This window comes from Pteropus vampyrus, unplaced genomic scaffold (assembly GCF_000151845.1).
Source record: "Pteropus vampyrus isolate Shadow unplaced genomic scaffold, Pvam_2.0 Scaffold3, whole genome shotgun sequence".
NCBI classification, from domain to species: domain Eukaryota; kingdom Metazoa; phylum Chordata; class Mammalia; order Chiroptera; family Pteropodidae; genus Pteropus; species Pteropus vampyrus.
This window is the reverse complement of record NW_011888784.1, coordinates 17618989-17635073: the sequence shown is the minus strand read 5'-3', so window position 1 is coordinate 17635073 and position 16085 is coordinate 17618989. Positions and strand designations below refer to the sequence as shown.

Sequence of the window (16085 nt, the reverse complement as noted above, 5' to 3'; positions counted from 1 at the left end):
CTTATGTTTATGTTACAAACCTAGTGCAACCAAGCTATTCATAAAAATATTCATTTGAAATTTAGAAAAACACACACGACAATGAAAAACCCAGATAACCCAAAAAAAAGTTTCTGAGAGAAAATAATTACGTCATCACACAAAGTCTTTAGAACATTATATTTCATAAAAGACAATGATAAAAAAGTACAAACATTTTCATGAGAAGCAAAAAAAAAAATGAAAATACAAGAAATTACTAGCATTTATTTCAGTGCATTTATGTAAAAGCCTTTCTTAAGTACACTTCCTCTTTCTTATAAACACCACTATGGCCATTTGGGTTCTCTCAATTGGCATACTTGCAAATACAAGGCAATAAATCTAGAGTGCTAATATTTGTCTGTAAAATACAAAAAAAAATAAATAACAGAGATGAGCAAAGGCCAAATAAAATTATGCAAAATCTGTTTTCACTCATAGGGAGCCTCCAAAAGAGGGAGAATATTGTATTGCATATTTTTCCATTTTTTAAAAAAATGGATATCAATCTTTTGACTGAGAAAGGAGTATAAGCAAGTTTTTAAGATGTAATTTTGTACTTACAGAATATTGCAAACAGGGTTTTCTTATTGAACAACTTTTCACAAAATAGAAACAGAAATTTAAATTTAGATTTTAAAAAATATTCATTAGTTTTGGCAAAGATTTAAATGACTATCACTACTATGGTTTAGACATAATGTTATAGCAAATGTGAACACTTTTCCTTTTTCTACAAACAGGCCCATTAATCACTACTTTCTCTAGTTGAAAAGCACTATATATCTTTCCTAGTACTGCCATGGGGACCTCGTATTAACTCTATGTCCATATATATCTGTTTCTTGACTTTGAGATTAAGAAATACAATGAATAAGCTATCAGAAGATATCTTCATAATTTTAGAACTATTTCAACTTGCTTGACTTGATTTGTTTAGAAATTAAATAATACTTTTTCCATACACATACCTTGCATAGCACCTGATAAAGTAGTCAAGAATACATGTTCACTAATAAATCCATCAAACATAACTATAAAGAAGATAGTTTGCATATGTAATGTATTTGTTAATTTTTATGAAACAGATGTATTTTCATAAAATAAAGATAACAGGGCAAAACTGTTACTTTTATTGAAACATATAAAAGTCACTATTTATAGACAAAAATCAATTTTGGGTCTGCACTTAAAAAGCAGCACAAAAACAAACAAAAATCAAAAGACAAAAAGCAAACTAATGAGATGGCTTTCACAGGATGACATATCATATTCAAAACTGAAAAAAGCAAGATTCATTGCAGATTCATTCCTAAAACAAAAATTACTATTAGACTTAATCTGAGAAAGTAAGGCAGAATCAAGAGAACTAAGTTTTCTTGAAATTATAAAATGGATATCAAAATGAAAAGATTCTAAACTATGGGCAGCTTCACATTAAAATGTTTCCCTAATAAGACTCAGAAATAAACCTAATTTTCCCCTAACTAAAATATTTAATTGGTTTATTATTTTATGAATTATGCTTCTGTGCCCCTGCTATCTTGTTAGCGATCAATGAATGTTAACTTTCTCAATTTATTTTCTTTCATTTCTTCGAATTAAAAATCTGCATTGGTTATGAGAAAGAAAATGAAGAGATACACAAATTAAAAACAAACATCTTACTTTTCAGAAGTTTTGATTTTTCATTATTTTCACTATAAGCAAAAAAAATTGAGACACAAATATTTTGGAATTATTTCTAAGAAATAAATGTGAAAGAATTCTGTTTGGTATCCTAACAGAGAGCTATTAGTTTTCTGAAAGTACAAGAATTCCATTATTTTGTGATTAGATTTGTGGCCATTTGTGTTACCAAAATTACCATAGAAAATGACACTTCAAAATTAAACTTACAACCTGAGATAAATAGCCATATTTCAGTTTTAGGTGAACAATTCATGAGGCAAATGTTATTCAAACATCTCTCAAAAATAGATCTTTATTGTTCTCCACTGTTGTTGAAGATTCACTTTATACACACATAATTTTTTGTTTTAAATTTGTGAAAATATCTTAAGTTATTTTAAAGAATCTTTGGTTTAAAATAATTGACAATTTTCAAAATAAAAATATTTGGTTTTGCCATAAAAACTTCACCCAAATTTAAGTTAAAGTAATATACTCGATTTCAGGTAGTAAGACCTGTTTTCCAAGAAGTGTCTTATAACATTAATGTATTTAAATAACTGATTATGTATTATAATGTAATTCTATTAAATTATGCTTTTAGTGAGAAAATTTTAATAACTAACACCAGAGATGTAACTTTTTAGTGAAAAAAGTTTAAACGATATTGGCCAACATTAAAATGAATCCTTCCCAAACTTGAAATTCTATGAGTCTGAGAATTAAACTTAAAAATTTTATCTACTAAGCTTTTATCTTCATAAAAATAGAACATTTAATTTCTTATCTAATAGTATAATTCATTGGTATAAGTACTATTGGGTTTTCTATAACTTGTTCTTTAAAAAAAATTTTTGGCTCTTCTGAACTAGAAATAATAAAACAAACAACAGCAACAAAAAAGTGTACAAACACACAACCTTGGGAACATTTTTTTGAGGCACAAAATCCCTGACACTTACACCAGAGGTAAATGAAAGACATTTAACATAAAGAAGTCCTTTATATCATGTCACATCACAACTTTTAAGATTTTCTTGGTAATACTCATGCAATATGCATAAACGATATGGTTGTGATCTAGCAAAATCTGATGAGATTGCAAGCAAGGAAAAATACAGGTAATCCTGGTAAGAAGAAAAGCTGTTTAAGCCTTTTCTTCTTACCCTTTAAGATCCTAAGAAAGCTGTGACTTCTTCCACACAGAAGGCTGAAGGTCTAAAGCTCAAAACTAGTATAACAGTTAACTGTATTAGTTGGCTGTCAATTATTGACAGTTCCTTCATTTCACACAAGGGTTAACCTTTGTTTAGTGACATAAATTTACATTGTTTTTTTTCCATGCAAATAAAAAAAAGTCTATAAAAGTCCAATAAAGGCATAATCAATTACATGCAAAACTGCAACACATCTTATTTTTCAACATTTTGAACACATTAATTTACATCACATATGTACAAAATATGTTTAAACAGAAATAAAGCATTCTCTTGAATTAAATTATAGATTTCAGTATAAAAATTTTTTCTTTGTAGGGAGCTCTCTTAACTTCCAATCTTAAGCAATTGCAGCTAGTCTTTGCAGTGCTCGTCATGGGAGTGTGTCTCAAAGCAGAGGAGGGGAGGAAGAAGACTACAAACCCTCACGGTAAACACTGAGGACTGCCGGCTCTTCTTCTCACAGGACAGGGCACTGTGACACATCCATTCACTGACCTCCATGAAGAGTGCATTCCAAGTTTATGATCCAGCATTCGGGTCTATCTTGCCAACAGAGTGACTTGTTTTAATAGTCTTCAATTGGAGCTAACTCTGGCATGAGGTTTACAGATATATTTGTATACAACCTATCAATGAGTATTTTTGGCATATATATTAAATTGTTCAATCCATCGATATACTGACGTTCTTTTGAATACCTTAGCAATTTATACCTATAGTATTGAGAAAAAAGTATCAGAAAACATGTACAAAAAGAAAATGATGAGGAAAATGCTCAAGGTCATTTTTATAAATTAAAGTAGTTAAAGTTCTTTATAATTTTTGGTTTTCATACATAATTAAAAACCTTTCTAAACTACTGTTGTAAATTAGCATTTTTACAAGTCTTAAAATCCACCTGAAAAAATTATTCTGCACCCTTACAATTTAAACATCCTTAAGAAATAAAATGTATTATGTTTTATATTAAGAAAACACTTTTCATATAAATAATTAACTGGGCTCTTTAACGTAACATAACTGTATGTGTATATGTAGATATATATATATCTCTCTCTTTAAAACAAGCACAAAAATACTTTACTTCTATAAAAAATGATATTGACAGAAAATTCCCTTCAGAAAATTTTTTTGAGGGTGTAATGCATTTTTTAATATTTTTCATACATTAAATAATTTTGAAACCCTGGTATCTGAAGATGATATTAAACTTACCGTCCTAAAAACTGGACTTCACCTCGATGATGATGAGGAATAGATTTGTATTTTCCTAAGTCTCCCTCTGGTCTGGTTACATTATATCCGGCATAGTGAACTCTGAAATACAACATGTGGAAATGAAAATATAAAGAAATAAAATCTGACATAAACATTGATTACATGAGTTCAATTTAAAATAAAAAAGAATGCTCTAATGTATATGTTGTTAGTAATTTCAGAAGGCACTCAAAAAAAAGAGAAACACAAAATAGGATTTAGGAGCCTCAAAAATTTCCCATCCCAAAGAACCTTTCCTTGAATTAGCAAAGTACAATTTACCTAGTAGAAAGGAAATTCATAGAAATTCTGTTATTAAGCAATTTGACCTCAACATACCTATTCCAAAGGTCATCATCTTCTCCTCCCCATCCCCAGAAGGCATTAGGAAAACCATTGATCTTTCTAAATTGTTCCACTGTCAGTCCACTTACACCACCAAAAAACTCTTTATATGGAAGACTAAAAAGAAAGCAGAATATAGCATCCTAAAAATAAAATCAAAACAGTTTTCCATATGAAATTAAGTTTTTAATCTTTTATGTGCTTTGCAAAATATACCCCTATTTTCCAAATAAACAATTACGTTGATTAAATCATACTCTGGGAAATATAAAGTACGCCAAGAAACAAAACATTTTTATATTCTAGAGAAACAAGTACATCTAAATGTGTTATGTAAACCACAAAATAAAACGCCTGTGGTAATTAAAATTTAATATTTCGTACTGTTACTAAATAGCGTTCAAAATTGTATATTTTCACACCATAGTAAACTTGACTAAGTATATCAATACTGTCAATGTAATGTTAGATGTTGCTTAGCTACTAAAATTTTCTAAATTAATTGAACTTAATTATAAATGCATTAGTTATTATATAGACCAGAATAAATATAAATTATAAAAACAAGTCTAGCATTTAATTTTGAAATGATAAGTGCTTATTCCTATAACAATCATATCTGTTTGGATTATACTCCCAAAATGCTCAATAGATATTTGCAAGTATATTTATTTTTAATGTAATATTTAGAGAAATGATTACTTTTTAAATTGAGATATAATTAACATAACATTGTATTAGTTTAGGTGTACAACATGATTTGATATATGTATACACTGTGAAATGATTGTCAAAATAAGTCTAGTTCATATCCATCACCATACAGTTACAAATTCTTTTTCTTGTGAGCTTTTAAGATCTATTCTCTTAACAACTTTCAAATATGCAATACAGTATTGTTAACGACAGTCTGTATATTACAATTTACGTTATATCCAGCATGTAATGTACATACATGCTGTACATTACATCCCCAAGACTTATTTATCTTATAACTGGAAGACTGTACCTTTGACCACTTTCACCCACTTCACGCATCCCTGACACACCACCTCTGGCAACCACTAATCTGTTCTCTGTATATATCGGTTGAGTTTCTTTTTTAAGGTTGCACATGTAAGTGAGATCATATAGTATTTGTCTTTCTCAGAGAAATGACTATATTTTTTAGTTTGGATTTTATTTTCCTTCTGTTTCTTAAACTCATCCTCCAAGGAATTTGTCAAACTAAGTTATTCGTTTATATATAGATTGGTTTTCTGAGTTTGCAGACCTGAATAAATTCCTGTGGCCCCAAATGTGCTACCAAGGAGTAGTGTGCCAGAGTCCCTAAAGGGGTCAGGCCAATGAGGAAGGCAGCAGAGAAAACACGACCGTGCACAGCATCTGAAAATCGAGCTGAAGGAACGCTGGCGTAAGCCACACAGCTCAGCTTCCTCAGAGAAAGGGAGAAAATTTTTACTTTTTTGTTAAAGGGGTTCTCATCTTGTTCTTTGGGGAAGAAGTGCTGTTTGCCAGCTGTGATTTTGTGTGGCCACAGAAGATTGGAGAGGGAGCTCCTGCATGAAACTCTCAGCTTGCAGGAGAAAGCAATCTTAGCTCCACCCCGTACCAAGGGCACCCCAACACGGTATCAGCAACACAGACCCCACAGACAGCCAGGGTGTCCCAAGAGACCTCACAAGGCTCGCACTTGGGAAGTTAGGATTCTAGTAATAACACCAGTTGGGGTTCACTATGGCCAACAAGCATTCATGGCACTGTTGTTTCCCACACCATTTGGATTATTCTTGCCCAGGCTAGTGGTTTTGGAGAAACCTGAGATCAGTAGATAGGTAGATATGGATAAGAATGTGTGTGTGTGTGTGTGTGTGTGTGTGTGCGCGCGCGCGCGCGCGCATGCATGTGCGCACATGCGTTTAGTGACATGTATAAATTGGCAAGCACATTAATTCCATTTACTGTTCTGCTTAAATGGAAACAATCGATTGCATGATACCCAGAATGGAAAAGATTAGATAAAATAAAGGTATGAATAAAGAAAAGAAAATGTAAGCTCAACAAGCAAAAGTGTAGCAGTGTTTATCTTACAAAAGAGAGAGAGACACTGATCTGCAGACCTGAGCTTCCTGGTCAGCAGCCATCAGAATGTGGGCACCACTGGGGGGCAGAAATTCTCCATCGGGCTCCCTCCTTCCCAAGGCTGAAGTCTGTGCACTGCCCAGTCACTCCCTGACCCGCTGTCATTCTTCCTAAGCTAACATTTGAATTTCTATTCAAATCCAAGATACCCTCCTAACCCTAGGGTTCACCTAGGTGGATATGAATAGTTCATTCTCTACAAGTTAATATTTCCAAGTAAAACGATTAATTCAGAATTCTTTGTTTATATAACCTTTATATAAACCATTTTTTAGTGAAAATCAATTATCCTGAATCTAATTTGTGTCTAGCAGGCTGACCAAAATTGAGTTTCCAGAAGTGCTAAGAACCAGATTCTCAACCTAGATGACCTTCCCAAGGTAACAGCAGACTTGGAGTTCACATACTGCTGTATTGAGGAAAAAGTTTTCTAATAATGACAATGACCAGCAAAAAATAAAAATAAAAAAGCCATTCTTTCCTTGTTTTAGTGCTGATTCACCTGGTCAAGTCACTGCCCTTCCCTGCCCTGCAGGTAGGACACAGACACCATCTCCCTGGTGCCAGGCTATTTTCTCTTCTGTCCACTTCCATTAGCCAATGAAAACTATGATCTCTTTCCCAGATTAGAGCTGCATGCTTTAATGCCAATTTAAGTTATTGTCACAGATCCAATGACTGTTTACATTTCAAAGTATCTGTAATCATAGAATAGAAAAAAAAAATGTTTCTTATTATTAAAGGCAAGTCAAGAATCCCTAGCTTAGAAAGAAGGTAACACTGCAGAAGAGAGGCCCTTCACCACACTGAAATGTCACTGGGGGAGAGGGAGCAGAAGGGAGACAACAGGTGCTGTGCACCTACCTGGGGCAGGCCCAGCATATGTGATCACATAGCAGCCCTGTGGATGGGCTCTGTTACTCCAATGAACAAGGAAACTGATGTTCAGAGATACATGTAACTAATCAAGTCTTATAACTGTTAAGTGTGAAAAACAAAAGTTAAATCCACATGTGCTTGACAGCAGAAACTAGTCTCTGTTTTCCACCATCCCACACTCAGACCTCAGTGTGAGGAAGCACCTAGATGGATGACAAGCAACTCTACATCCTGGCTCCCTATGAGGACGGGCAGGAGTTAAAGGTGTTCCTTAGGCTCTTGGACATTCAGACCCAGGCATATAATGCTGCTACCGTTTCAGTGACAATTTTGTAAGTACTCTGTATGCTATCTGGAAGACTGCAAATTACTTACATATACATGTATTTATCCAGCTTTGCTGCAAAATGACGTGGCATTTCTCCACATCCATAATAGTTTCGATCATTTTCGGGTAGATGATCTACATCATGGAAGATAACGCAGTCCCAGACGCTGTCTTTCATGGCCTCTTTGAAGCCCACATTGAAGAGCATTGCACGGTTAAAAGGTTGTGTGCCAGTCTCCACAGGGAGAAAAAACAGAAATGTGCTCAGGCTTTGTCATCTGATTTTTTTCTATAATTCTCTAACTTGTTGAATCATGGTCAAATAACAAATGCATTTGAATCAAATAGATAAAAGAATACCCCTCAGGGTTTTCAAATATACTGCTTAAATTTACTTGCATTATTTTATACTTTGGTAACATACGAGAAAACAATGTTATTGTCTAGTCCATTGGTCAATTATCACATTTCCATAATGACATCATTCACGTTTCTCTTTTATTTCAAATACATCAGGATATAGATTATTTATGACAAGAAAAAAAATAAAGCCATTAAAAATAATAGAGGTTGTATTCTTTTAGTGAAGCTTTCCATATGCTGTCAAGACTAAGAAAAACAGGAAACTGAAAGTGACTCAACAAACAGTAACCCTTCTCTTACACAACAAGGCCAAGGAGGGCTACTCTGTATTATAATGCTTATAATAAAGACAAAGGCAATTTTAGAGACAAAAACAATTGGAACTTATTATAAAAAAAACCCAACTTCCTTTATTAAAGTCATTTTCCTTTATTACTAGGGAAAATACATTAAAATGCCTAGGCAACAAACAGTTCCTATTTTATTATTCTTGCTTATGATAAACACCAAGAGTATTTTAAGGGACCAAAAAAAAAATGGGAACTTATTACACTGAACCCAACCTCCTATATTATAACCACTTACCTTTCTTTATGCAAGAAATTATATTAAGGTACATTAGCAATAAAAAGTTTCATTCTGTATCTAAAGAATATTAAACAGCAATTACCTATGCCTTAGCAATATTTCTCAAAATCATTTCCAAAATATAAACAAAAAAGGATTAGGACAGGAACAAATGAGATACACAAAGCAGTCATCAGCAGAGTACTACCTCAAGAGTGAAAAACTGCTAATTTTCACTCCTGGGTCCTGCACTAACTTGAGGGAACAGAAATCACTTTACTTTTTATAGCTTCTTTCTTCACCAGTGAAATGGATGGAAGAAAATGGAAAGGGAGTTCAGTTATAATGTTATTACTGGTTTATCAACATCAGCTTGAACGACTTTCTTTCAAGGTTTTAAAAATCGTTCTTATTAAATGTGGACATAATACTTAATGGCTTGTAATATAAATAAAAGATTCTATGTCTAACCCATTTTCATCCTCCGAAAGCAATACATTTCGACTCCTCTAGCAGTGTATTCTGGTGCTTATCTCCATGTTTCAGGATAATAAGAGTTCTGATTTTTCCTTGCTTTATTAACTTCAGACTGTCTGTTGACTTCTTACCATGCTTTTTTACAGCACCACACTCACAGCCCCTCCGTGCCCTCTCCCAATATAGTTATATCATAATTTCTGATTAAATCGATAGTGCTTACATTATTAGGACTGTGGAAATATTTCCTGAGTGCTGAGTGAATTAGGATTAGCATTCTGTTTTCTTTCTCAAACTGGGAATAATACCTATCTTCTGTTTTCTTAGTTTCCCATATTACTTTATACAAAAGTCCCCATAAATATGCCCTATATCTATTAATAATTGATATAATCATTCAAACACATCAAATCATCTATCAGTTCTTTCTCCACCTCCCACTGCCCTCAGTTCTTGCTCCAGTCTGGACCAGTCTGACCATGTACAACTATCACACTTCTCTTTCATTCTCTAGATCCTCTGTATTTTTACTTGGCTTTCTCAATTTGCTGAGGCACATCCCTCACCAATTTCCTAAGTAAGGGTCCATGGAAAAAAAAACATTTTTTTTTTAAGTCAATGAATGATTGAAAATGCCATCAGTCTATCCTCACATTTGATAGACATTTTGGCTGGGTAATAATTTTAGGGTGAAAATCAGTTTCCCCTAGAATTTTAAAGGCATGGTTCTACAATCTTTTAGCTATCAGAATTGTTGAGAAGGGTCATATGATTATGATACAATGGTAATTTGTCCTGCAGAACCTTTTTGGTATCTTCCCTTTTTAATTTGTACTCTAAAATTTCAAAAATAACATGCTGAATAAAGGACCTATGTTTTATCCATGTGTGCATCTGGGCCTCTTTAATCTGAAGACTCAATGGTAATTTGTCCTGCAGAACCTTTTTGATATCTTCCCTTTTTAATTTGTATTCTAAAATTTCAAAAATAACATGCTGAATAAGGGACCTATGTTTTATCCATGTGTGCATCTGGGCCTCTTTAATCTGAAGACTCATGTTTTTGCTTCTGGGAAATTTTCTTATATTAGTTCTTGGGTCCTTTTCCCCCATTCCACCCTAATTTTTTCTGCTACATTTTTCCAGAACCTTTATTAGTGAATGCATTAGTTATCTATTGATGTGTAACAAATCACAGCAAAACTTAGTGGCTCAAAACATAATAGTTATTTCTTGTGCTCACAGCATCTGTGGACAGAGGATCCTGACAGCACAGCACATATGCCTTATCTCTGCTCCATGATGTCTGGGCCTCAGCTGGAGGATACACTTCCAAGCTGGCTCACTTACATGGCCGGCAAGATGAAGCTTGCAAACTGATTCCTCTCCACAGGTCTGCTGCCTGAATGTCCTCATGACTTAGCAGCTGGCTTCCCTGAGAGTGAGTGATCCAAGAGACCACGACAGAAGCAGCAATGTCTTTATGATCTAACCTCCAAAGTCACATGCTGTCACTCTGAAGTTTGGTTGCCCGCACAAGTCAGCCCTTACTCACTGAGGGAGGAGACCACACAAGGGCCTGGTTACAAGGAGGAGAGGTTCACTGGGGCCATCTTAGAAGCTGGTTACCCTGTGATATATTGGTACTCCTGTTTTGTTTCTGTTTTAGGGGTTATTTTCTTAAGTTTATCTTCCAGCCATTCTGTTGAGAGTTTTCTTTTAGTTATCATATTTTCATTTTCAATAACTTGCTTGTACTGATTATTCTTTCTTTATAGTGTCCTGTTTTTGTTTACATGGATTTGTTATCTTTCCTTCATTCTCTGTGAATACTGATTATGACTTTGTTATTGTTCTTTTCTTTTCCTTTTAAGATTTCCTCTATTCTCTCCAATGTCTCTTATTTTCTACACACCCTTTTGTTTGACTGATTTTGTCTCCTCTTGTGGAGGCTTTCTTCAAAATCTGAGAACCCTTGGCTGCCCAATCATGCTTGAGAGTAAGACACTTGGAGAGCTAAGAGAAATCACCATGTATGTATGTAAGGATCGCGGCATACCACTCCTGACTCAAACACCTACACCACACACATACACACCTGAGTGTGCATGAGCGAATCCCAAACCAAACTAAAACCACAAAGCCTCATTCCTCTTCCGCAGTGTTCTACACTTCCATAGCTCAGAAAATGGCAACAGCCTTGTGCAAGGCAAAAACCCTGACATTACTGTTAACTGTTCTCCATCCCTCACACAGCACATCTAACTCTTCAGTAAATATCATTTCTAAATCCAGCATAGCCCAAACCCAACCATTGCTCACCTCTTCCCATAGCAGCCCAAGTCAACCTCTCCTCTTACCTGGACAACTGCAAAAGCTTCCTATCTGCTCTTGTTTCAGCCCTTGTCCCCCTCAGTCTATTCTCTGAATAATCATCTTTTTAAAACAATACTTAGATCATGTCATTCTTCTACTCAAAATCCTCCAGAATCTTCCAACTTCACACTTCACATGGAATAGTCAAAGTCCTCACCCTGGCCTGTTAGGTCCTTCATTATCTGCTTCTCAACCCCTCTCTGATGTCCTCCACTCATCACTCTAGTGACACTGACCTCGTTCCCCAAACACACCACGCAGCTCTTGCCTGGCCTGAAATGCGCATTCCCCCAACATTATTCATGGCTGCTCCAACCTCACCTCCTCTGAGAGGCCTTCTGCATTAAACACTGCATTAAAGAGTACCTCTCCTTGTCCTTACTACTCTCTTTGCCCTCACTCAGCTCTGAGCACCACCTGATATATCACACAATTATTTATTGCCCATCTCTCCTCATGGGAACAGGAGAGGCCTTACCTGGTTTGTTCACTTCTGTATCCTCTTTGTTGAATGAATGAAAGTGGGCGTCATGGAGGTGATAAAGTGATAAACTGGCCTTCCCCTACACAGACTTCCAAATATTAGATTGGGCATCTTTTTCCTGGGGATAATCTATTTCTCTACTGAAGACAGCACTCGTGCCCTCCCTCAGCTGGAGGAGTTGGGGAGATTCATACTTAACTACTGGCTTCGAAAAGCCAAACAGTGAAAAGGGCCGAGGGCCCCTAGGGTCAGTCAGCATGCACACTTACTTAACCCCTCTGTTTTGAGGCCCCACAGGAGAGCTTTGTCAGCACAGTCGGGACCTTCTCTAGTATGGTTTCTCCGGAAAATAAACTTTACATTTTCCTATAAGATATAACAGAGTAATCACCTGCAACACAAGCAAAGATGAGGAACTGGGGATTTGATTGTTCTGTAATCAAACTTTCACACAATTCCCTTAATTTTAGCCAGTGCTTCAGTCCACCTTTTGTGACACCTTTCAAGAGCTAAGATTTGCAAGGGTTTGGCCAGCAGATTAATTCAATCTTGTCACAATCGCCCTCATCAAGCACATGGGTTTCAACATCCTTTGCTCTGCTAAGGGAATTGCCAGTGATCCACCTGTTCCTTGACTTCCAGAAACGGGTTGAAATCTCTCAACTACTCCCATCTCTTTGTCCTTGTGCTTTAATAACCTTTTTAAAGTTTTTTCTTTCATTCCCATTTTAGGAGTTTGGAAAGGAGAACAAGTAAATGTGTATATAATCTTTCATATTTAACTAGGAGTTCTGAGCTGCTCTTCAATTGCTTAGCACTTCTGGGCAGCAGTCCAGCAGAAAAATTACTCTGCTATTTCATATGTGGTAAAGATGTTACTGCTCAAAACCACACACTATCAGATGTACTGGCTTGAATTAATATTGATCCAGGTTGAGATTCTGACTTAAGAAGTGTATAAAATATGGATTTAAATTGCTTCGCAAAGATTACTTCATCACATACACAAAATAATTCACTGATGCTAAACTCTCAAGAGAATACGCTTTTAAAAACACTGCAGCAGATAGCTCATCTCCTGACACATTTGGAGACTGAAGTTTTGAAAAAGGAAACTAGCAGTTCGTAAAACTAACCTAGAAGTTTGCAGCTACGATTCATGAAAGTATCTAAAATTTTTGATTTGTTATCAAGTAAAAAAAAAGTCAAATTTTCATGGTATAGGTTGTTACACTAAAACATACATATGCAATATGTACTATATGCATCAATATATGCACGGAGAACAAATCTTAAAAGGGATTTACGTACAGAAAAGTGTAAATTATATTTAAAACTAAATATTGCCGGGGAATAGAGGCAAGAAGCAAGGAATAAGAAATTTAAAAAAAAGAAGAAATAAAGGAGTTCCTAGAATAAACTACAAAGGAGCTGGCAAAACACACTAGATATTACAATTTTAGGAATAAAATTAGAATATTTTTGACCAAAAAAAAAAAAAAGAAGGACCTAATAATATAAACTGGGTCACTTTCTATCTACTTATAAATAAGGAAATACATTTTCAGTCAGCTTTAGTGTGAGTAAAAAAAGGAAAGATCAGGATAAAATGAGTTCATCAATATCAAAATCAGAAGTATCCAAATTATATTGTATTTGAAACACAAACAAAATGTATGATTTTAGAAATGCTACATGGAAATCAGTGATAAAATTCATCAAGTGCCTTAATGTTTGGGAGGTGGAGTGGGGAAGAAAAAAATCAAAGATGCCATTTTAAGTATAAAATTAACGACAAAAGTGGGAAAAAATAGAAGTATGGCAAGTATCTCTAAAGGGTTCAAAAAGATGGAAAGTAATTGTATATATGCTATGCTGAGACAAGAAAAATATTTAGAGAAAAAATTAGCTGAAAATGTGAAGGATAGAGAAAAAATTCATTTTAATAGGTAAGATATGGGACGATTAAAAATGACAGGAGCACATCAACTGACAAATAGAGTAATGTGGTATGTACCACTAACAGCCCAATCTAAAATTCAATTTTACCCAAATATAAAACCAAAGATTTGCGTTATCTGGTTAACCTTAAGCTAAATATTTTTGATCAAATCATATCTGAGTTTATTACATTCTACTAGACTTAGTTACCACTTTGAAAAATATTCTCACCTGTTCAATGACATAAAAGGCAAATTCCAGCCGCTGTTTCTGGAGCATTGGAATCAGATGCAAGAAAAAAATTGGAAGATGTTCATGGCGATTACGGAAAGGAATGAGAACTGCCACCTTTAAAACAAAATAGTCACCTGTAAATAATATTGCATCAAGTCCTACAAGTAAAGATGAAAACTAACCCTTAAAATTTTGATGGTTTCACAGTCACACCCTTATGAATCTGCTCATCAGAGACCTAACAATGAGCAAAAATAGACATGGCCCTTGCCTTCGTGCCATTTACGGTCTTGGGAACCTGGGGAGGTAGAAATGGGCTCTGAGGGCCAGTCTAAGAACTGTGGTCTTTATCCTTTGAACAGTATGAAAAGTTGTGGAAAAAATTAAATCCAGTGATAAAATCAAATTTGGTGACAGCAGAAGCTACTATGAAGAACAGACTAGAGAAAGCCAAAAATGGATTCAGGGAGCTGGTTAGGAAATTAACGCAATAAACAGTTGGGACAAAAGGTAATGGAAGCTTGACCTGAGGTGAGGGTGGAGGAAAAGAGAGGTGCATAGAGTTTTGAAACATTTGAGAGGTAAACAGACAGGATTTGTTTATGGATGCGATATCAGGAGTGAGGGAGAGGGATGTCTCTGTCTCAAGATAATGTCTAGGTTTTAAAGTAGATCATAAATAATAACAATGGTATTTAAATTGAATTTAAGAGAGATTCCACTTGAATATCTATTATCCTATACATGGCTTATCTGGCCTAGGGATATTTTTAAGAAATATAACAGATATGTCATGGGATATACATGAATTTTTGTAATCACGTTAATATATTTCTCACTTATTCAAAATGCGCAATATAATTTTTGCTACATTTTATGTTTATTTCGGTGGTAGAATAATACTCAATTTAAAATAAAACTAATGATAAAATTGTGTTAGCATATTAAGCTTAACAAAAAAAGATCATGTAAGCGGCACAGAAAACAGAAATTTGTCCTTTATAAATCAAAGAAACTTGTTCTTATATAATCCAAAAATATAAAAGAAAAACTATGTATATGGAAATTAGAATGGTTTCTCAGTAGATTAATCTTTAATAGGAAAAAAACCATTTATTGGAACTATCAAAATCAAGACTAAAAAATACCATCTATACAAAATGTGTTATATAATATGGGAATAAATGAATAATTATCCATCATCGTTTACTCAAATTCTTTATTTTCTACATCCAAACTTTGTCATATAAACCAAGTCACCCTACAGTTCATTTTGCCTTTGAAAAAACTAAAATCTTTTCCAAACATTACTTTTCTTAGCAATTTCTGAACTAAACTGGCTTTATTATAATTGTGAATTTTCTAATAAATTTATTGAAATTAAAATAAGTTTTCTACAGATTATAAATTCTAAAATCATTCGATTTTCAAAGAATGTAACAGTCAGAATATATCTAATCAAAATTTCTGTGTCACTCTATATTGTGGATTTTTAAATACAATCTAAATTGGTTATAACTGAAAATTATGTAAGAACATTAAGTCTATGATTTATTAAAATGTCACATATACCAAATACGTTTTACTAATAATGGATAAATATAAATAATTGGGAATGCATAGGCTTAGGAGCTAATCCTACTTGTAAAATCAGGACATGGCATTAGATATAGTCAAGAGAAAATAGTAAGATTTACTTGGGTATTTTAAATTACCAGGATCATAAGTGAGAGAAATTTTTAAATTCTTAAAATAGATTAATTTAAAAAGTGAACAAAAA

At 34.1% G+C, this 16085-nt stretch overlaps 1 protein-coding gene across 4 annotated transcripts in view; it reads right to left on the bottom strand.

Annotated features, from left to right (window-relative positions):
- Positions 1–1428: 1428 nt before the first annotated feature.
- The window catches only part of B4GALT6 (beta-1,4-galactosyltransferase 6), a 61607-nt gene continuing 46950 nt past the window's right edge, over positions 1429–16085 (bottom strand). For all 4 annotated transcript variants that reach the window (XM_011361932.2, XM_023531819.1, XM_023531821.1 and 1 more), the window contains 5 exons: positions 14303–14419; positions 7911–8098; positions 4509–4631; positions 4128–4229; positions 1429–3625 (listed from right to left, as the gene is read on the bottom strand). In XM_011361932.2, the coding sequence (XP_011360234.1) occupies positions 3478–3625; positions 4128–4229; positions 4509–4631; positions 7911–8098; positions 14303–14419 (678 nt within the window). In that variant the 3' untranslated portion in view covers positions 1429–3477. The remainder of the gene's footprint in view (positions 3626–4127; positions 4230–4508; positions 4632–7910; positions 8099–14302; positions 14420–16085) is intronic.